Source organism: Mustela lutreola, chromosome 10, assembly GCF_030435805.1.
Source record: "Mustela lutreola isolate mMusLut2 chromosome 10, mMusLut2.pri, whole genome shotgun sequence".
NCBI lineage: Eukaryota > Metazoa > Chordata > Mammalia > Carnivora > Mustelidae > Mustela > Mustela lutreola.
Window position 1 is genome coordinate 44,160,583 of NC_081299.1, and position 22,055 is coordinate 44,182,637.

At 38.5% G+C, this 22,055-nt stretch overlaps 1 protein-coding gene across 3 annotated transcripts in view; it reads right to left on the minus strand.

Moving 5' to 3' along the window:
• Positions 1-22,055, minus strand: part of USP24 (ubiquitin specific peptidase 24) — a 136,438-nt gene that overhangs the window by 89,971 nt on the left and 24,412 nt on the right. For 2 of the 3 annotated variants that reach the window (XM_059137845.1, XM_059137844.1), the window contains exons 2-8: positions 16,770-16,935; positions 15,111-15,178; positions 11,617-11,760; positions 10,864-10,986; positions 5,628-5,663; positions 5,241-5,306; positions 1,665-1,730 (exon numbers count right to left, since the gene is read on the minus strand). In XM_059137845.1, the coding sequence (XP_058993828.1) occupies positions 1,665-1,730; positions 5,241-5,306; positions 5,628-5,663; positions 10,864-10,986; positions 11,617-11,760; positions 15,111-15,178; positions 16,770-16,935 (669 nt within the window). The remainder of the gene's footprint in view (positions 1-1,664; positions 1,731-5,240; positions 5,307-5,627; positions 5,664-10,863; positions 10,987-11,616; positions 11,761-15,110; positions 15,179-16,769; positions 16,936-22,055) is intronic. The other variant, XM_059137846.1, reaches the window with a different exon arrangement.

The following is a 22,055-nucleotide window of genomic DNA, read 5'->3' on the forward strand; positions in this document are numbered from 1 at the left end:
TACTCCCCACTGCAGCTGAGACAGCAGGATCACCCTTTCACAGACAAGGAAGCCAAGGCACATACACATGTCTTCCAAAGTCACAGAACTGGCAAGTAGTATAGACAATTGTTAGTTTATATCAAGTAATAGGATGTGAATACAGTATGAGAATAAATTCAAGGCATGACTATATTGCTGAATAAATGTAAGGTTGGACAGTGTGAAATAAAGTTAAATAAGCTGCGGTTGGATATTCAATACTTTTTTGCTCTTTTTACTCTATAAAATTCCAAAAATTCTAGTAAACCTAGAATTTCTAAAAAACTTATTATTAATTAGCAGCTGGAATATTTATGATAAATCTCTTTCCACACTGGAATGCATGGGTAAAGAGCATTTAAAACTCCAATCTTGGCTCTGATTATTAAAAAGCCAAGTATTAAATTATTAATAATTATTAAATTATTAAAAAGTCAAATTATTTTGCCTCTTGTATCTTATCTTACTAAAAAACTAATGATTCTATGTTTAATAAGCTGAAAGAACACTAAATGTTTCTAAAGAACTTAATAACCAGAATGAAGAAATGCATAAATAGCCATCTGATTTCATTTAAAAATCTTATAGGATTACTTTGACATTTAAAGAAAGCATGTAATACTTAGAAATTGTAGACATTTCCAGAACCCACTAAAACAAATCTTATCTCCCTTGTTAAAATGGCCCTAAGTAAATGAGATATTAACAAGAGGGAACAGTGCAAACACATTGCTCCCAAAGGACATGATGCTTTCAAAGCCATTTACAGTGACTTAAAAAAAAAAAAATCTCTGTGAAAGTTATAGGTTTCACAGATCTATTTACAAAGAAAACCAAAAAATGAAGGTATTTCTTTTTTTTTTTTTTTAAAGATTTTATTTATTTATTTGACAGACAGAGATCACAAGTAGGCAGAGAGGCAGGCAGAGAGAAAGGAGGAAGCAGGCTCCCTGCTGAGCAGAGAGCCCATTGCAGGGCTCGATCCCAGGACCCTGGGATTATGACCTGAGCCAAAGGCAGAGGCTTTATTTAACCCACTGAGCCACCCAGGAGCCCCAAATGAAGGTATTTCAAAGTGACACTTCATTCAGTAAAACTTGTTAACTGAAATGGAAAGGAAACAAGAAAGTACAATAGACCTTAAGCATCAGCAAACGAATACACCCAGCTGTGCCTATGTGACCACCTGTTGGATTACGGTCTGCAGTGCCAAGAAATTAGATGAGATATGCCATTAAGCCACTATTTAGCAGTCACTTGGCCAGTAAGTAAGCCCAGTGAGTTGCTCAATGCCACTCTAATTTAATACACAATGGCACTGAATCCTTCAACAATCCTGGGAAGGGGGCTGGGATCTATGCCGCCTATATTATAAATAAAAATACATGTAATCGTATAAATAGGATAAAAGGATAAATTAAAAGGTATAGAATCATAAATATTAGAGATCTCCTATACTTTAAATTATTAATCATTTTTTAGTTACCTTCTGATTATATTTTTACTAGAAAAATAGCTTATCCTAAAAAAAAGAAGTTACTTGGGATCAGGCACGATTCTCAACAACCTGATAAAAAGATAATGATGATTAATGGTATGTCTTGGGTCACCTTCTGAGTAAATGTAGAGTGGCCCCATCTTACCTGAACCACCGAGGAATTGAGGTACTCCGCACACACCCCTAGAGGCTGCACCAATGCTGAGACTGCCTGAAAACAAAGATGGTGCAGGTTAGACATCAGTGCAAGACTGTTTTTTCTTTTTAGCATTTAACGAATCCCTTTTAATATATCAGAGACAATCTGAAATGGTGACTTGATCAAGTCATGAATGAATGACTAGACAAGCCATTCTCCTGGAGAGGAAGAACTGATATAAAGATGCCAATCCATTTAAACTGTTATAGAAATTAAATATAATTTAAATCACAATATGCCAATAAAACTCTAGAGGACTGGATGAAAGATTTTTAAAGTTCAAACCACAGAATATTAAAAATTTTTATTTGAAAAAGGAGAGAACAGCTGGTGAAGAAGTGAAATATGCTCTCAACAAAAACATCAAAAACTTCCATGAAGAAAATGACAAATCTTGACTAAAATACATAAGAAAAGGCCCAAATAAACAAGGAGATACATGTTCTTGAATGGAAAGGACCTATACTGTAATTTTCCACACACTGACCTATAAATTCAACATAATCCCAAATATGATCTCAGTAGGATTTTCTGCAGGACAACTTGACATTCTCAAACTCTGAGAATGACCAAGAGAATCTGAGAGAAGAACGATGCTGGGCAAACTGGCGCTACTGGTGTTGAAAACAAGGGAGCAATAGTATACAAATGAGTAAAGAATGAACAGATGAATGAATGACTCAGACAGAAGTCCAGGAACACACCCGTGGACATGTGGGGCTTTGACATGTGATAGAGACAACACATCAAAATAGTACAGAAAACAAAGATTTAGTCATTAGATGATCTTACAACAATTAGTTATCCATCTGGAAGAAAATGAAATTGGATCTCTATCTTATGTAATAATACATAAAAAGAAATCCTAAATGAATTCAGGAACTAGGTGTAAAAAGTTAAACTATAAAAGTATAAAATGAAATGAGTATTTTTACAACTTTGAGATGGGAGAACATTCCCTAAGCAAGTTAGGAAACAAACTGTTATTAAGGAAAAAAATATTTCACATAAAATATGGAAGCTTCTGTATAGCAAAAAGCACCATCAGTAAAAATAAAAAGAGAAGCAAAAGAATGGAAGAAAAAATTTACTAATACATAAAGTAGACACGGCACCGATATGCTGAACATAAAACGAATTCCTGAAAGTTAGTAAGATAACCCCAAAGTAACCCAAATAACTAGGTCAATTTATAGAAGAATGCAAACAGACAATAACCACAAGATGAAATGCTCAAATTCAAAGGAAATCAGAGTCTTACCCATTAAATAATGTTTAATAATATAAATAAAATGTTATTTTTGTCCACTATAATGAAAAATTAAAGATGGAAAATATTCAGTATTAACAAGATAAGTAAGGAATGGGCTTATGGAAGTACAGATTGGTATAAGTTTTTCAGAAAGAGATTTAATACTACTGAATATAATCAAAAAATGTATATAGTTTTTAACCCAGAAATCCCGTTTTCTAGGAATCTGTCCTTCAGAAATGGTAGCACATGCACATTAATACAAATTTATATGGGAAGCGGTCTTAAGAGCACAAAACTTAGAAATAATCCAATGCCCATTAATAAGTGACAGCATCAGGGTACAATAGGTGCAGAAACTGATGAGAGCCATTAAAAGCAATGACAGTGCTGACCAGGAAAGACGTCCACGACAGATTGTTAAATGAAAATATGCTACTACGTATAGCTTGATTACAAAATTCAGTTTTAAAGAGAGAAAGAGAAAGAAGAAAAGAACATGCACAGGTATATTTTACATATATATATGACAAAGTCAGGAAAGCTATGCATTAAATGGGTAGTTATTACCTAGGAGGTAGGTATACGTGCATGGGGGTCAGGGACAGGCTACTTTCATTCCATATTTTGTACAGGTATCTTTCATTGACAAATTGTGAATGATATTTTTTTGCAGTATTTTTCAAATTCAAAACTATGTAAATATAAATGTAAAATGAATACATTTATTTGTACTCAGTGGCCTGAATTTATTCTAGGACATAATCACCTCCTTAACTGGTCAGAAACCAGGCATCTATTGTGAAATTTTAATCATACTTGTTTGCTAAAATTAGAATCTCAATCTTTGGGAATCTCTTTCTCCTATGCCTGAATTTTACCCTCTCCTCAAATACAACCTAAACAATGTAATTGTGTCAAATGCAGCAACAACACAGTTGTTCTGAAAAATGGGAAATATCCTGGAAGAATGTTTAACCTCAAGATATTTGGTAACAGTGAGCGTAAGCCCAGATTCCTATATATCCACACTTAGCCAATTTTCTTCCAAGCAGGCTAGAAACTGGGATGCTCTGTTTTTGTTTTTTTAATAAATTAACTCTGCCAGAAATTAGTGTTTCAACATAAAAAAAAAAATGAGGCTCATTTCTGATATGGCCAATGACCTATACAGCCAGTTCTTGAGAAACAATAAAGTGGATAAAACCTTATATCTGAATTGATTTTTTTGTTTTGTTTTGTTTTAAAAGCTTTGTTTCTTAAATCACTACTCAGTATTTTCCTGGTCAAGTCACTTCTAATGGGGAATCCAAATGACAGCCTAACAAGCTAGTTCAAGTCCGGGAAGGTAGAAGATGCTCCCTGGTCAGTGTCAGTAGTAGTAGTCATGAACTGGCAGATACCTGATCCTTCAGGATGAACAGTGGAAAGAAGGTGTCAGTCTCTCTCCTCGGATCAAGGGAGTCAGCTGCTCAGCCATGGTTCCTCAGGAACCACTGCTGCCCCACGCACAATACCGCATCACTTAGGGGCAACACATGACCTTCTGTTCTGATCGCATCACAGTAGCTAGCACCATGCCTTATGTGGGGCAAGTACACAATGAATAGCTGACTGGATAACTGACTAGAAAACAGAACAAAGTGCTCTGGGTTACAAAGAGGGCGGTGCTTGGTGAGAAATTAGAGACCGAGTTATTCCCTCTTCCCACAAGGTTAAACTTCTTTTGAGAAAAGGAAGTCACATAAAAAGAGAATGGCACTGTGCCTGAGGGAGAGTCTCAGCTCCTGTCATAGTCCTTGGCTGTCTATGCATCGCTGTCACACCAGAAAGCTTACTAACAACCTTGAGATGAATTACTTTACTTGCGCCTGGCACTAGGCACTACACTGTTATGAATCATGACATTGTTACATACACGTGCACTTGCCACAGACAGCCCCTGTCCTTTAAAAAGCAAGAGAACATCACATAACCCTCACAAATTAAGAAACAAATACCACAGGCAATGGGAAACGAAGTGAAAAAGAGCAAATACCCCCCCACGGAAACAGGATTATAATTAGGTGTGAACATTTTCTTTGGTTATCAGAACCACAAAGCTGCTCCCACAGAGATAACACACACGTACTTGGCAGACACCTGATCCTTCAGGATGAACAGTGGAAAGAAAGCGTGAGTCTGGGTCCCTGACTCGGTCCAGACCGTGTCCCTTGGGTTACATACCAGCCTGAACAAAGCAAACTTCCATTCTGGGCACATTAACTTACCCCAAGTTCTATATCTTCTGAATGAAGCTTGGCTTGGATTGCTGCAAATCCACCTAATTCTCCAAACTGAGGGGGGAAAAGGGCACAAATTAATTTTTAAATGGTGTATACCAATAATTTAAGCAAAAAACGAAGGCTACCATTCTACTCAATCAATATGCCCTAGGTAATACTGATCTTGAGCGAGTCACCACAAAGATCATCCTGCTGAGTCCTAAAGCTGACGTGCATTGTATAAACAGCAAAAGAGGAGGAACTACAGAATCAACCTCCTTACAAAAAGAAGTTCCTATTACTATCTCTAGCTGTCATTTACTTAAAATACCAAACTCCAGGTTATCTAGTTAGAAGAAGGAAAACATGACTGTATTAATGAAAGTTGAATACCTTATTTACCAAGTCCACAACCCATCCATGAGGCTCCTGTGAGAAAAGAAAACAGAAATTGAGATGGCAAGATGAGAACTCTCCCCATTAACCCCCATATTTCTTTTAACCTCTGTCAAATGTGGGGAGAAAATAAAATATGAAGATGTCAAAAACATTCCAAAAGGCTTTCTACAGGTTTCTCCACGGGCATCTGGGCCACTGCTGTACATGACTGTGGGGGGAGAACGGGGCTGCGCCTCTGGGCTGGGGAATGGCATTGCTAGAGCATGGTGCATTCGTGCCTTTCTGTGTTGCTCAGAGCAGCTGTCAAGCTCTCCAAGGTGCTGGATAACTTGAGTTAAATTCTCTAAGAAAGTTACACTTTAGACATGAAGAATTCCTAACCTAAGGAGTAGCAGATCCCGAATAAAGTAAGGTTAAGTTTCAGTCCCAGCTGTCCCATTAATAGGTACACTGGAGCATGCGCTTTCTTTTTCCCACTTTCCCTCCTTGCTTTCCTTTTCAAAGCTTTCACTGCTCCGGGGGCTGGATACCATCGTGGGGGAGCAGTGACTATGAAAAGATGTGGTCCCTGCTTTCACGGAGCTCATACTGTAGCAGTGTCCACAAAAACAAGTAAACCACCACATACATCACAGAATTCAGTCTGGGCTCAACCCCACAAAAGGAAAAACCACCAAACGGTCCTCAAATGAGAAATGGAAGGAGCCTACTCTGCTCAGAGCAGTGGTCATAGAAACCCTCTCTGGAGAAGAGGTCTTTGAGCTGGACCCTACAGGATGACAGCGATTTAGCCATTCAAAGAGTCAAGGCAGAGAGGCCAAAATGGCAAAGGTCCAGTTTGGGGAAGGTCATGAAGACGAACTGGGAGGGATTCTCCCAGGTGGGACGCACTGAGCTGGGAAGAGTGGCACAGGTGGAGATGTCGAGAGAGACAAACTCAGATCACATGGAAACGTGCCCACTGGGATTAGAAGGAAAGCAACAAAAGTGTTTAAACCAGATAGTGACTCCTTTTATGTTGTAAAATGACCAATCTCGCAGTTGTGTGATGGGTGGAACAGAATGCATGAAGGTGAGTGGAAGGGAGAGGCGCAGTTGGAAGACCAGTGCAGTAACTAGGTAAGGTGTGATGGTGTCACCAGTAGGGCAGTAGCAGCAGAGACAGAGAGAACTGAACACCTTTGAGATGAACTCCAAGGACGTGTTTACAGTTGGAGGCGGGTCATAAGGGATGAATCGTGGCAGACTCCTGTGCGTCTGACTTGAGCACCTCGGTAGACGGTGATGCTGTTTACTGACAGGAAGAAGGAGGAAGGCTGGAGACAGAAGGAAGTTCCATTTCAGGCACACTAAATTTGAGATGTCTGTGTAGCAACCAAAAGGAAAACAGTTGGTTCTTCAAGTCTGGTGGGCTCAGAGAAAATGTTTGGGTCACAGAGAACACAAACTGAAGGGCCAGGAGCATAAAGATGGCATTTACAGCCATGAAAATGGAAGACAGTTCTTAGGGAAAGAATAACGAACAAAGGAAAGGCGTCTCTGGGTCAAAGCTGAATGGAGGTGAAGGAATCACGGAAGGCAATGTGATGATTTACGGATTAGGCAGAGAAGCAAGAGACTACAGAACAACTGATTTGGGGGAGGCAGGAACTGACAGTGACCATCCCTGTTGATGGGGATCAAGAGACATTTCCTGTGGCTCTGGACACGTGGAGGCTGTCGGTGCCTTACCGACAGCAGTTAAAGGGAAATGGCAGAAAAAGAACACAGACTGTCACACTCTGAGGAGTTCATGGAGACTTCAGTCTAGCTAACCTCTAATACCTAAACACCTCTCTAACAGAAGAGCACTAACGCCACAGGACAAAAACACTAAAAAAATCTTTTAAAACATACAGCTGAGTTGGCACAAAGTGCTCAGAAACTGAAAACAAAGAGAAAGCAGAAATCATGTGAGGTAAGTAGACTCTGAGGCCAGCCTTCACGTGTAGGCTGTGGAACCCCGGTGAGGTCTGGCCTCCATCTTCACAGCCAACGAGGGGCTGGGAAACCAAGAGGAGAGAGTCACATAAAGCTGGAGCTCAAAGGGCTACCTCCTCAGTGTAAGGTGAACTAAAAGAAATCATCTGCAAGAAAGGGAGAACAACAGGGAAGCCTGCCTACCTTGACTCTGATCCTGGATGGAGGGGAGGAAAAAAACTCTTAAGAGTCTATAACCACTGACTTGCCTCACACGGCTTCAATTCTGAAATTCACACTGACTTTGCGGCGCTAGGCAGCTCAGAAGATTGGCCAGCCGACTCTTGGTCTTGGCTCAGGTCATGATCTCCGGGTGGTGAGATTGAGCTTCAGGTCAGGTTCTGCACTCAGTGTGGAGTCTGCTTGAGATTCTCTCTCTCCCTCTCCCCTTGCCCCCACTCATACTCCCTCTCTTTCCGTCTCTAGAATAAATAAATAAATCTTAAAAAAAAAATTCACACTGACTTTATGGTCTGAAATACCTTAAGCTGAGAATTTATTTTCAAGTGGTCCCAGATTTGTGCTCCCAGGCACCTGGAGGAAGTAAAGGTAAACCCTCTTTGAAAGGAAGGAACTTTGAATCCAGGCCTCAAACAATACTTCCAGATTTAATTTCAGGAAATACAACTTCACAGAAAAACAAACACAAACGTGTATTTTTTTTTTATATATATACACATACAGACATAAAACAAGTTCACGTTGGTAAAAACCAGCAGAATCAGAGTTGTAGATATCAGACAAAGAACACAAACACACAGGAGAATGAAAACACGAGGCAGGAACATGAGATAATAAAAATGAGTAAACAAAGTCAAAGGAGAATCAAATAGAATTTATATAAATGAAGAAAAGACACTGAAATTGAAGACTTTTAACAAACAGGTTAGACAGCATACTTGATATGGACAGAACCATGATTAGGGAACTAAATCCCAAATCTGAAAGAAATGATCACAACCTACAGCACAAGGACACAGGAAGATGGGAAATATGACAGAGGTTAAGGGACATGGAGGACAGATGCAAAGGTTTAACATGTATCCACTTGAAGTTCTGAAGAGGAGAGACTGACTAGTGGGGAAGAGGCATGATAATGGCTGAGAATTTTCCAGAACTGATATAAGACATTAGTCCTTAGATTTAGAAACCCACAGTCACAGGAGAGTCAAACTGCCAAATATCAAAGAGAAAGAGGGTATCTCCAAAAGCAAACAAACTTCTTATAAAAGCAACAGTCAGATCAACCACCAACTTCTCAACAGCAATAATCAAAGCCAGAAGACACTGACATAGTACCTCTGACATTCTGAAAGTGTAGCAGTCAATTTAGAATTAAAAACCCAGTGAAAATATTCTTTGAGGCATGGGAAATCAAATAAAGCTCAGGCCATCAAAAACACAGACTTAACCACCAAGATACTTGGGAGAATGCACTTCGGAAAGAAGAAAAATGATCCCAGTGAATAGGTACAGAAGGAATGGTACTCAGTGAGACAGTACATACATATGGCTAAGTTAAAACACCATAGAAGAGAACAATGATGGTATCTGTTTGAGGGTAAAGCAAGACAGGAAAGGACTAAAACACTGCATGGTAAAAACAAGGGGACAGAGAGTAAATCAGTCAGGTGGGGAATGAGCATATGAAACATTCCAAGGTCTTTACGTGCTGCTCAGAGGAGAACAAAGATATTCATGAAATTTTGATTTCACTTACGTGAGTTACAATTCCAGGATAACCAGTAAAAGAACAAGTGGGAGGGGAGAAAAGTGGAATCTTCTCTGGTAGGGGTGTGGAGGGCAGCGAATGATGCTGAAGCTAGACAGGGACGTGGGGTCCAAGGCAGAATGTTTAAAGATGGGAAAGACTAGAGCATGAGGTACACAACGGGAATGCTCCAACAGAGAGAAAAAGACTGCAGATACTGAACAAAGGACAGAAAACTTGAGGAAAATGCTTCAGAAGGCAAGAAGAAAGGGAATGATCTCAGGCCTTTGCAGGAGGGAGAACTGCTGTGCAGTACTGAGAGGAAATGCACAGAATGACCCTTTCTGGTCCTGGATGTCACGTGCGGAGATTGAGGGGAAGCTAAGGAATATCCGGCGATATTGAATGATATCGAACTCCCGGGGTTAGTGGCTGCGTAGACAGTTGTCATCCAACCTTCACAACACAACTGCAGACGAGGTTTGAATATTTTGGGAGGAAAGACTGTATACAATTACAGATGAGGCTGGATTACGTGGGTTCTTCCTGTGATGAGGTTTGTGGACTTGGGCAAGGACTCAACTCCTGTGTGCCTCAGTTTCTTGTCCATGAAATGGGGTCAGAAATAGTACCCCGCTCATGGAGTTGTTGTGGAGATCAAACGCTGGAGTGTGTACTCACTGCCCTTTCCACTCGGCCTCATCCCCTCCTCCCCGAAGGACTGCCTGACCCTCCCAGACAACACGGACCACCCCCTCCTGCAGTCGGCATTACAATGACTGCATGTTCTGTCCGTGGTACCTTAAGTTTTGGTTTTTAAATTTCCTCTGCTAGCTCTAAGTTAGGAGCCATGGCTTACTACTCTTTATATAACTACTGAACCAAACTTCTGGTTCGACTAAAGCAGTGGTCAAGTTTTCTATCTACTTGATTGACTCCTTTGTACAGTTCCTCAAAAACCAGAGTTTGACCAATAGATGTTTAGATAATGTACTCCTTGTGGGTATAATGTTACTGGGTACACTTTAAATATAAAATCAAGATAACTGGTTCTTGGCTTGGAAAAAAACCCCCAAAGCTTTAATGCTTCTGGAGTTTAAAAGAAAATGATACATAAGAGTACCTTCTAGATTATTTTTTCTAGGCATAATTAGCCACTTCAAATGGTTTCACATGCTCTAGCTTCTCAAACATCTCTAAGAAACTGGGACACCCATTAAATTGGGGTTCTGACAATTCAATAAATAGGGCACTGATGTCAGGCGGTCATTCCGCATTTCGCTAAACATTTCAAATCTATAAAATTATTTATGATGCTCGTTAATGGCTGTGGAAAAATACGCAATATCTGAAAAAAAAAAGTTAAGCAATTTTATGAGCCATATGGAATATCTGTCATTTTTCACAGACTGTTTTACTCCTTCCACGTAAATTTTTGTGGCACATAAAATCTTTTTCAATACATTTCTCTATAAAATGACGAAACAAGATCATGTTTACCTTTTGGAAAGTAGACACAGGTGAAACAGCAAACATATTTCCCTCCCCAAACACTTCTGTCCAATTCCTCTGAGACACTTTCATTCTGTTTTTAAAATGGTATTCATTATCAGGATTGAAAGCCTAGATTCAAAGAGAACAGAGAAGCACTATTATTATCTATTTCTATAGCAACAAATATTAGCATTAGAAAAGAAGAAAAATATAGCCTTGGACTCCTTTGGTAATGGAATCTTAGAAATATCCCAACAGCGTGAATTCCCAAGCTAGTGCAGAGAAGCGGATGAGTGAGGCAGAGCTCTCCCCTCCTGTCCAATGGCCACTGGGAGAGAAAACAGGGCGCGCAGCCAGGTGTCCTGGAGCTGGCACGGTACGGCCGGCCAGCAGGGCCGTAAAGGCCCCTTCTTCACACAGCTACTGGGACTAGTCAGGGAAAAAGGCCAAAAACCAAACCACAGGAGCACCCCTGTGAAAGCATTTATGATGTGAATAATCAGGAAGACATGAGGGAAAGCAATTTAATTATTCTACGAGCTGAGAAAGCTATTAAAATTAGAAAGGTATTTTGTTAAAACTGAGAACACAGAATGAATGACTGCTCTGTTTTTAAAATAAAAAAGCAAGGTCCCTAAAAGCTAAGTTAATATATTTTACAGTATCATTATCACTCTTTATTAATTACAAGTTATAGGACAGTTGGTATTTTAAACAAAATCAAAACACAGAGTACTTCATATTTTAGAGATACTGTACCATCGTAAGCACACCCAGGAGACCAGTGGGAATCGGATCTTGTTTAATTCTCTCTGCAACCAGTTCTATTAATAGCATCAACATGTTGTAGATTCCTTCATGAATTTCAGTACCCCATTTGTGAACAGCACTCGAAGTCAGGAGCTACAGAAACAAAGGGCTAGCTTTAGAGTCTAACTTGAAAAGCAGAAGTCTAATGTTTATCAGTTCAATCTTGAATAATCATGAGATGATTTCCATAGTATCACTTTTACACAGATGACTTGCTTTAAAAGGCCTACAACCTGCAGCCCATCTACTCGCTCAATGATTTCAGAGTCAACATGAGTTTTGCCTTTCAATGTTAATTTCCTTAATTCAACTGAAACAGGTGGTTTAAGAGAAGATTTTCCTTTGTTTCTCTACTTTTCCTTATTACTTGGGGAGGTCAAATGGTGTAGAGCAAGTAAGAACCTGAGCAAGTAAGAATCTGAGGCCAAATCCTGGAGCTACTACTGCTTTATAGCTGTATGTCCTTGGACAAAAATTACCCAAGTTCCCAGGGGCTCAGCTGTCTCATGTCTAAAGAAGCAAAACTCCTATCCACTTCACAAAGGTGTGATGAGTATCAAAAGATAAAACAAAAGTGAAAGTGTTTTGTAAATAGTAAGGTATTATTATTAATATATTTTGGCTGTCACTATTAACCAATATTCTTAGAATCTAAGAGATGTGCGCTATATTTCACGATTTGAACATATTCTTGATGTATTTTTAATATTTTAGAAACAGGACTGCATCTTTCCACCTGCTGACCAGATGGCAATGGGACTCTGAATGTGAAAGAAATTTTAGAAATACTTTACTAGATAATTTCCTTTCACTTATAATTTCCTTTTCGATATGTACAGAAGGACACTCAATTTTTAAAAAAATGTTTAAGTAAATCTAGAAGTTCTAAGGGATAAGGCATTGTAACATTTTGCAGCTATTTTTCTTTAATATAAAACAAAATATATATATATATATATATATAACAATGTTAAAAAGGAGGGAAAAGGCACATAGATGAATCTAGAATAACCACCAGTGGATTTCTCCAATCCTCAGTCTAGTCCTCGGGGAAATCTAAGGCAGGAAATCAAAGGGAATCACTTAATAAAATAATGGCAAATTGGTATGGTGGTTTCATGTTTTTGTAAGATTTCCCTTTAGAAGGAAAATACTATGCAATAAAAATTCCACCTTGGTCACAATGAGAACCCCTTAGTAAGAGGAGCTTAAAAGAGCCCAAACTTCTTTAGCTGCAGAGAAAAACCCCAGTTCCAGATTTCTAAATACCAATTAGCTGAACTATTTGGTCACATGAGTAATAGTCATAAGACTGACTTCATATAAACCTGCTATCTTCTTTCTCCACTTAAATAAAAAAGCAAAATGAAGCCGATTGGCATTTGAGAAGGGTCATGGACTACAAAATAAAATATATGTGGATTTAGCACCACTCCCTCTATTGCAATCTCATCTGTTCAGTTTTGAATGTGGAAAGGGAAGTCTATCTATCCTGCAGAAGACGGGGGAAAGACAGGCAGCCCTTTGGGGGGAAGTTGTGCTCAAGGTTTAAGTATGCAGGGGTTTAAGTATGCCAGACTTCTATTTCCTTCCCTGCTTGAACACACAATACGGGATCCAGGCCGACCTCAAGGTAAAAGGTACAGAAGGCAGACACGACAAGAGCCCCTTTGGTGTGCCTTATTCATACAGTTGCTTATTACTTACACCCTTCCTTCTAATCAAACATTTGATGTGTCTTGCAAGAAAAGTCAAGAAAGAGGGAAGAGAGATGGTCATCACACCAGGAAACACAGCTAAGGGAAATGATACCAGTTATATAAAACGCTACTGAGCTTTCTGGTAGCCAAGTCTAAAGGCACACAGAATTCTGTAAATTAAATTCTGATTTAATTTTTAAAAAGTATGCTTTACTGATGCGAAGGAGAACCTTTTTAATAGCTCTAAACTGTAAAGAGAATTTAACATACACAGTTTTACATAAACAACACTGAACAATGTAACAGAGGGTACCTTTGTGCTAGTAGTTCCACAAAAAAAAAAAAAAACACAACCGAGCAACCAACCGCTGGACCATTTATTACACTATTACAAACAGCTGAGGACATAATATAAAACTGCTTTCTGAAGTGTTTCTGCACCGAGTTACAGTCATACACTCTAAATATGTAACTTGTCAGTGACCTGTGTTGACACAGGGCTGTCTGGATCTGGAGATCATCAACCTAAAGGTCTTTATACTGATAAATCCTTCTCCATGACTCTGAATAAAGCTGCATTTTCTTTCTCTGTAAATTTATGCATACAACATAATGTGTCACAGTATGTGACATTACAAAAATTCGGCTATTTTTAAAAAAATTACTGTAATTCTTAACAGAATTTGTAAAAGCTTAAAATAATTTTAAATGATAAATTGGTAGATGAATTCACCCAAAATGAACATAAGTCTTGATTTCATGTAATCTTTGCCCAAATGACAATTTTTAAGAATTTCACACTTTTTTTCAGAGATGCAGCTGTTTTTGTTCCTAGAATTAATTTTGTTATTTTGTACGCCTTGAATCAAGGGAGAGTCTATCAATATGTAGATGGGAATAATAGTTTACAAATGAACAGTTTATTTTGCTGTGTTCAAGATAAATACAGTCTTCACCCATCTGTAGATCTAGTGACTTCCTTGCCTATGGGACAAAAATGGATGTCAAAACCCAGAAGGACAAGACAGCAGGGAGACTCATTCATTCAGCAAAGACTTACTGAGCTTTTTCTTGGAGGTAGGCACTGGCTACACACTGGGGAAAACGACAGTGTCTATGACACTGTCCCTGCTCTTTGGGGAATTCAGGACTCATGTCCTGAAAAGGGAATCATGCTGAGTTAGACTGCTTTCTGAAACACAAGTCCTGTGATCTCCTATTCTCCCTGTTAAGAAAAATCGCTTTGTAAGCGATGTGACCAGAAGGGGAGGAAGCGCATGACTCTTGCTCTGCCACAGAAGCTGCAACACACCTGCCATTTTGCCATGGAACATACTCAACCCAGTCAAACTTTGTACTATTCAAATTCCTCTTCTGTCTCAGTACAACAATCAGTACAGTACAAATGGCTTGTATTTTGATAAAGAAGTATTATCTTTCTAAATGCCACAAGCCTTAGATTAGTATGGCATCATTTCCTCGCATAGGTAAGCCTAGCCTATCTTTTGGCAATTAAAGAGAAGGAAGGAAACGTTACAGCCGTCCAAAGACATGCACAAACAATTAAATATAAAAGTAAATCATTCATAAGCCCCAAATTTGGACTGACTTTGTTCTGAGTAGGGGATTCCTCCATTGAACAAGACTCATAAACTAGTCCCACGCAAAAAACTAAAGCGAAAACAAAAAGCCCATTCATTCTCACCCCCTCCCAAAAAACCAGACTAGTGCATTTTTCCTTACCTTTTTAAAGGCTTCAGGCATACACCTATCCATAAATCTTTTACAATTCTCATCAGACTCGGAAAGACCTTAGTAAAATAAATGAAACAACATGCCTTACTACGATTTTAGGCAGTTTGCAGAAATCATATATATCAATTCCAAATTCATTTGTATGGAATTATTTATGGAGCCCTGATTCTTAAGGGATTATTAAAAGCAGAATATATATATTCTGATGAAGGAACAGACTGACAACCACAGTATTAATGTATTTGTAAGAGCCCAATATATTCACATATTTATTAATTCATATACATTTGTTAACAGTATAATAAATAAAGTGAAATGGTTGAACTTAGGTTTCCATTGTCAGAGTAACTTCAAACAATAGGCCTTAACACCAACAGCAGCCTCTTACTAGCTGTTGTTTTCCTAAACAGCTCTAATAAAAACACAAATTATTCTCAACAGATACCAAAATCACTCTTCTTCCCTAAGACAAACCGAGGGACTCAGTGTTATTAAATGCACAGAGTTGTGCCTGGCACACAACAGGTGATTAGTATTTGCCAAGTGAATGAATGAATCCACTGTAAAATTACCCTTTGGAATACACTGTGTAAAAAAACTTAATAAAATATTTTCCTTGTCATTGGAAATACTGCTGGACGCATTTTTTTTCAGACCCACTGTGTAGCGTAGTACCTATCTCCCGACAGGTACACAATGAATGCTGCTGCGAAAAGCCAGTCCTAAGGTGCCATACAAAGCCGTGAGAATTAAATTTGATCCCAGTCAAAATATTTCCTTTTGATGTGCCTCATATTTAATCATGGTGGTAAACTATGCACAATTTTAATGAGGGGGAAAAAATCACAGAACAGTGGACCAAGTCATCTGATTTTATTAACTGAATATGAAAAAAATAAATTACTTTTTCTTCAATGTATTTAGAGTCTAGAAGCTTCCTTATACTGACACCCATTTTCCAACCTGGAGATATTTTATTACTCTGTTACTTTAAGATTTGTAAAGCTCTTAAGACAGTGCCAAACATTTAATATGCACAAAATGTTCACTAAATAAATACTATTTTCTTTTCCTAAAGAATAAAAAGACACTGAATTGAACCTTAAAGTTCTCCAAGCTTTTGCAGAAAACGTTCATTTCAATTTCTAGAAAGCTTTTCTATTATATTTTAAGGACGCATGGAGTGCCTGGGTGGCTCAGTGGGTTAAGCCTCTGCCTTTAGCTCAGGTCATGATCCCAGGGCTCTGGGATCAAGCCCCACACATCAGGCTCTCTGCTCAGTGGGGAGCCTGTTTCCCCCTCCCCCGCCTTCCTCTCTGCCTACTTGTGATCTCTCTCAATATCTTAAAAAAAAAAAAAAATTCTATTTTAAAGACTCTCATCCTCTGTTGGAGCTAGAAGAAAACAGCTGGCTGAATTCAAAGGTTTTATTCCACAGGGGCTATACCAAGACTAGGAGAATAAACAATCAAATATCATACAGAGCCCTCTCTCTGCCTACTTGGATTTCTCTCTGTCAAATAAATAAATAAAATCTTTAAAAAAAAATCATACAGAGGGGTGATCATACAAGAGTGAAGTTTAACGTCAGGGCTCCTATCAAACAAACTATCCCCTCCTTCTGTGTCCTGCGGTGTAAGAACTTACCAAGTCTGGCCAAATAGGTAGACGCCAACAGACATTTGCCTAGTGATTCTTCTCGCTTGTAAGGGATGGACCAGTGATCAGTCAAAACGCGGCTTTCCAGTTCATACAAATTGGTTGTAGGGAATTCAATTCCTTCCCCTGAGCAGTTTCCATTTTCATCATTCTTCTGACAAAAAGGGATTATGGTAAGAAAACAAATACACTCATTAGTGACTACTGTAAAATGTCTCACTTGGACACAGAACAGATGCTGCCCCAATGGGAGCTGTGAACACTGAGTGTGGATTCCCTATCTTTTTCTCATAGTCACATCTTCTGCCAGACTATCTCATCTCAGATCCTGCGACCTCTCGTCATGGCGGCATCCCCGGCTCTCAAAGAGGCCAGCCCACCTCTTTTTTCTATCTCTTGAGATCTTCAGTATCTATGAAAGAGCACACCACCTCCCCCTGCTTTCAGAAGGGAGAGGTTTCCCCAAGGAGTTCTCCGTATTGCTTCTCCATCTCCTCACACTGACTCTTCCCTGACCCCACACCAGTATGGCTTCCAGAGTCCCTACTCTCCCACAGAGGCTGTTGTTCAGGCCACCACTAAGTCATTAAATCCAATGAGCAGTTTCAGTCCCACTATTCCTTCTCAGTAGTATCTGCCCCTCTGCCCACTCCCTCTTCTTGAAATGCTAGCTCACAGGCCTCACTCCCAGGAGGGCACACCTCCCAGTGCTCCTCCTGCGGGTCTGGCTGTTCTGTTCTGTCTCTTCTTGGTACACTGCTTCTTCCTGACCATTAAATACTGGAGCTTCTCAAACCTCAGTTCTAGGATATTTCCTCTTAGGTGATCTCCAACCCAGTGAAGAGCAGCATACCCAGAAATCAAGGACTCATTCTTAAAACCCTATTCTACCATTCTACCCTCCAAGACCTGGTGATGAGACTCCCTACATTTCTCTCAAATCTATCTACTTCTGTCCACTGCCAGGGAGATACCACTATTCCCAATTTCACCCACCCAGCTTCTTTATGTAACTGCTGTGCATCCATAACTCTTTTAGAAAAGCCTTTCTGGTACTCCTAAACTATACTGAATTCCTTGCATTATTTTATACTCCTACCATCCTGAACTTCTCTTTCACAGCACTGCTCACAGACTTTACACTTATTTGTGATATATTTTATGTGTGCTGCACTAGACCAAGCTCCATAAAGACATGGACCCTGTTTGGTTTTGACCGCCTCACTATCTCCAGAACCTGGTGCCCAACACAAAGCAGGTATTTAATATGTGTTATTAAGTGAAAAAATACTTCATTCAAACAAAGTTTCAACCATCAATAGGGTAACAGCTAGACTTTCCATAAGTTCTTACCATAGTAATCTGTTATAAAGCAACCTTGGTCTCTCCCCCAAACTGCCTAATACCTACTCTTGTTTCTTTGAAACCTAAATATTTTCACAATTCACTCTATAATTTAATCATTAGAAAATAAAATCATTCCATTAAAAAATTACTTTTAGCCTCAGTTAAAGAAAAGACCATAAATATAAAGCAGAAATTATAAAAGTATACAGAAGAAAGTGATTTTCAATCCCATATGAGAGCTAAAGGAAGCGTGACACTTTTTTTTTTTAGGTTTGTGGTTAAACTGGGATGAAAATAAGACAAAAAATAGCAAGGTGGTGAAAAACTAAAAACAGTAGACAACAATGTAAACTGGAGGTAAAGGGTGGGGGGGATGAAATAGGTTTAGAATCATAATGTATGGGGGAAATTCAGCTTTTAAAATATAATACACGAAATTACTAAGTTCTGTGAACAAAACAGTTTTACTTAAAGGAACTCTAATAAGAGTAAAGATTTTAGTATTCTTTCAAAAATGTTTACTTGTTAAATGTTTAAATTTAATAACTTAGGATCAAAGTAGAATTAGGGCATACAAAATAAAAATTCAACCAGATGACATACTATGCCATTACTACAAAATATCTATCATTAATTTCTACCGGAGTTAATATGTCAAATCATAGATGTAATCACTGAATGCGCTTAGTAGCTACTAAAACTACGAGCTTCCAGATGGTTGCCTTTCTAGGAGTCACAATAAAGCTGCGCCCTCTCCTTGCTCTCCTGCAGGTGAGGACACAATGAGTTCAGCAGCAGCCTATGACCCAGAAGGGGACCCTCACTAGAACCTGACCATGTGGATCCTCTGATCTTGGACTTCAGCCTTCAGAACAGTGTGAAATGAATTTCTGCTATTCATAAGCCAAAAACCAAGCAACTGAAGAGCTAAGAGCTTCTTCTGGAGCCTGGGAGAGAGGCAAGGGTCTTTACCATCAGTAGTGAGATGAACAGCATGTGCACACTGAAGTAGTGCACCATGAAGGCACAACATTAGTTGTGTGGTCATCCTGCCAGATATGCAAAACCTGAAACTAGCCACGAGGAAACCCAATGTGAGGAACACTCAAAAAATAACTAGGCCTGTATTCTTCAAAAATGTCGAAGTTATAAAAGACTAAGAGTGACCCGACAAATAACTGAGACATGGGTTCCTGGGTTATCTTGAAACAGGCATTTTTGTTCCTGTTTTACTTTACTTCTTGGCTTCAGAGGACTTTAATACTGGATCAATGTTAATTTCCTCATTTTGATAACATGCAAAGGTTAGAAATATCTTCATTTTTAGTAAACACACATTGAAGTATTTAAGGGTAAAGGGGCATCATGTCTACAATTTATTCTCCAACAGTTCAGAAAAAGCAGTAACAAAACAGACACACACAAATTTATATACATATGAACACCACAGATGCATGTGTACATACAAAAAGAGAATAATAAAGAAAATGTGATAAAATGTTAATATTTGAAGAACCTAATAAAGGTTATATAAAAATTCCAGATTTATGGTAAAGTCGCAATGTACTTTTTTGCAACTTTTCTGTAAATCTGGAATTATTACAAAATTAAAATAAAAACAATTTAGTCAGATGAAGATATAAAGACCCAGGATTTTGGAGTCAGAGAGAATCTAAGAAAATTAAGTATTTTACACAGGTATAACCTAATGAATCTAGAGAGGTGGGGGTGTACCTATAGTGGTAAAAAAATAAAAATAAAGTTAAATTATACTTAGTATGCTCTACTTTTGGACTGAAACCCCATTCTAGTTGGTAACATAAATAATTTGTCTTCTAGGGCATCTGGGTGGCTCAGTGGGTTAAGCCTCTGCCTTAAGCTCAGGTTATGGTCTCAGGGTCTGTATTGGGCTATCTGCTCAGCAGGGAGCCTGCTTCCCCCACATTTCTGCCTGCCTCTCTGCCTACTTGTGATCTCTCTCTCTCTCTCTGTCAAATAAATAAATAAAATCTTTTTAAAAATTGGCTTCTAGGGGCGCCTGGGAGGCTCAGTGGGTTAAGCCGCTGCCTTCGGCTCGGGTCATGATCTCAGGGTCCTGGGATGGAGTCCCACATCAGGCTCTCTGCTCAGCAGGGAGCCTGCTTCCTCCTCTCTCTCTGCCTGCTTCTCTGCCTACTTCTCTGCCTACGTGTAATCTCTGTCTGTCAAATAAATAAATAAAATCTTTAAAAAAAATGGCTTCTAAATATTTTTATGTTTTTGTCTCGAATTACTAAATAAGTATACATGTTCTTTGTAGGAAATACAGAAAATATGTATAGCAAAAAGTAAGACCTACCATTAATTCCACCACTTAAAAATTAACCACATCGACATTTTAATAACTATTTTCCAGTAAAAGCTATTTCTTTTTTTTTTTTAAGAGATTTTATTTATTTGTCAGAGAGAGAGAGAGAGAGAGAGAGAGAGAGTGCGCACAGGCAGACAGAGTGACCGAGGGAGAAGCAGGCTCCCTGCAGAGCAAGGAACCCCATGTGGGACTCGATCCCAGGATGCTGGGATCATGACCTGAGCCAAAGCCAGCTGCTTAATCAACTGAGCCATCCAAGCGTCCCAGTAAAAGCTATTTCTTTACAGACTTCATTTTCTTAAAAATGCATAAATGTGAAAGGAACCAACTCCACAGGCCCCCATCACTCTCTCTCATATAAAGACAGTATTAATGCAGCATTTCTTTTCCTATCTGATTTAAAAAACTGATGCAGAAAGCAATAATTATAAAACTGTGTTAATGGAGCAATGTTTTGTATCCTATTGAAATTAAGTTAAATCTGAACTACACTGCTACAAATTCAGATGTTAATTATAATACACAGGGCAACTGCTAAGAAAATAACTAAAAAAATCTACCCAGTAATACAAAACAAAACAAAACCAAAACAAAAAACCAAACCAAACAACAACAAAAAAACCCAAGGAAATTAAAAATGTATACTCAAAAACATCTACTTAATACAAAAGAGCAATGGAGGGAGGATTAGAGGAATAAAAAAGCATAAGACACAGAAGACAAAGAGCAAAATGGCAGATGTAAATTTTATCTTATCAATTAAGTTATAATTATCAGTAATATGTTAAATATAAATGGACTAAACACTCCAATGAAAATGGTAGAGATCTGCAGAATGAATTTTAAAAACTGATCCAACTAGGGGTACTTGAATGGCCCAGTTGATTGAGCATCCAACCCTTTATGTCGGCTCAGGTCATGATCTCAGGGCTGTGAGAGCGAGCCTCGTGTTGGGCTCTGCACTGAGTGTGTAGCCTGCTTGGGATTCTCTCTCTCCCTCTGCTCCGCCCCACCACATCCCAGTTCATGTGCATATGCATGTACTCTCTCTCTCTTAAAAAAAAAAAAAAAAAAAAAAAAGATAGAATTTAAAAATAAAATGAATAAAAAATGATCCAACTTTATGGTATCTACAACAGACATGCTTCAGATTCAAAGACACAAACAGGCTGAACTAAAAGGATGCAAAAGATATATCATGTACACACAAAAATGGCTATACCAGTATGAGTCAGAGTAGATGTTCAAAGATACTACTAAAGATTAAAAGGTATACTTCATAATGATTTTCTAAAAAAGATCAAAATATCAGATAGATAAAATAAAAGGATGGGAAAAGACATACCATGAAAAGAATAACCAAAAGAGAGCTGTAGTGGCTGGCTACACTAATATCAGGAAAAAAACACGTATTATGCAAAAATATGTTACTAAAGACAAGGAATTTTTTATGATAAAACAATCCATCAGAAAGACATAACAATTATAAAAATGTATGCATGTAACAAATGAGACTCAAAGTAAAGAAAGCAAAAAGTGACAGAATTTAAGACAGAAATATATACTTCAACAAGAAT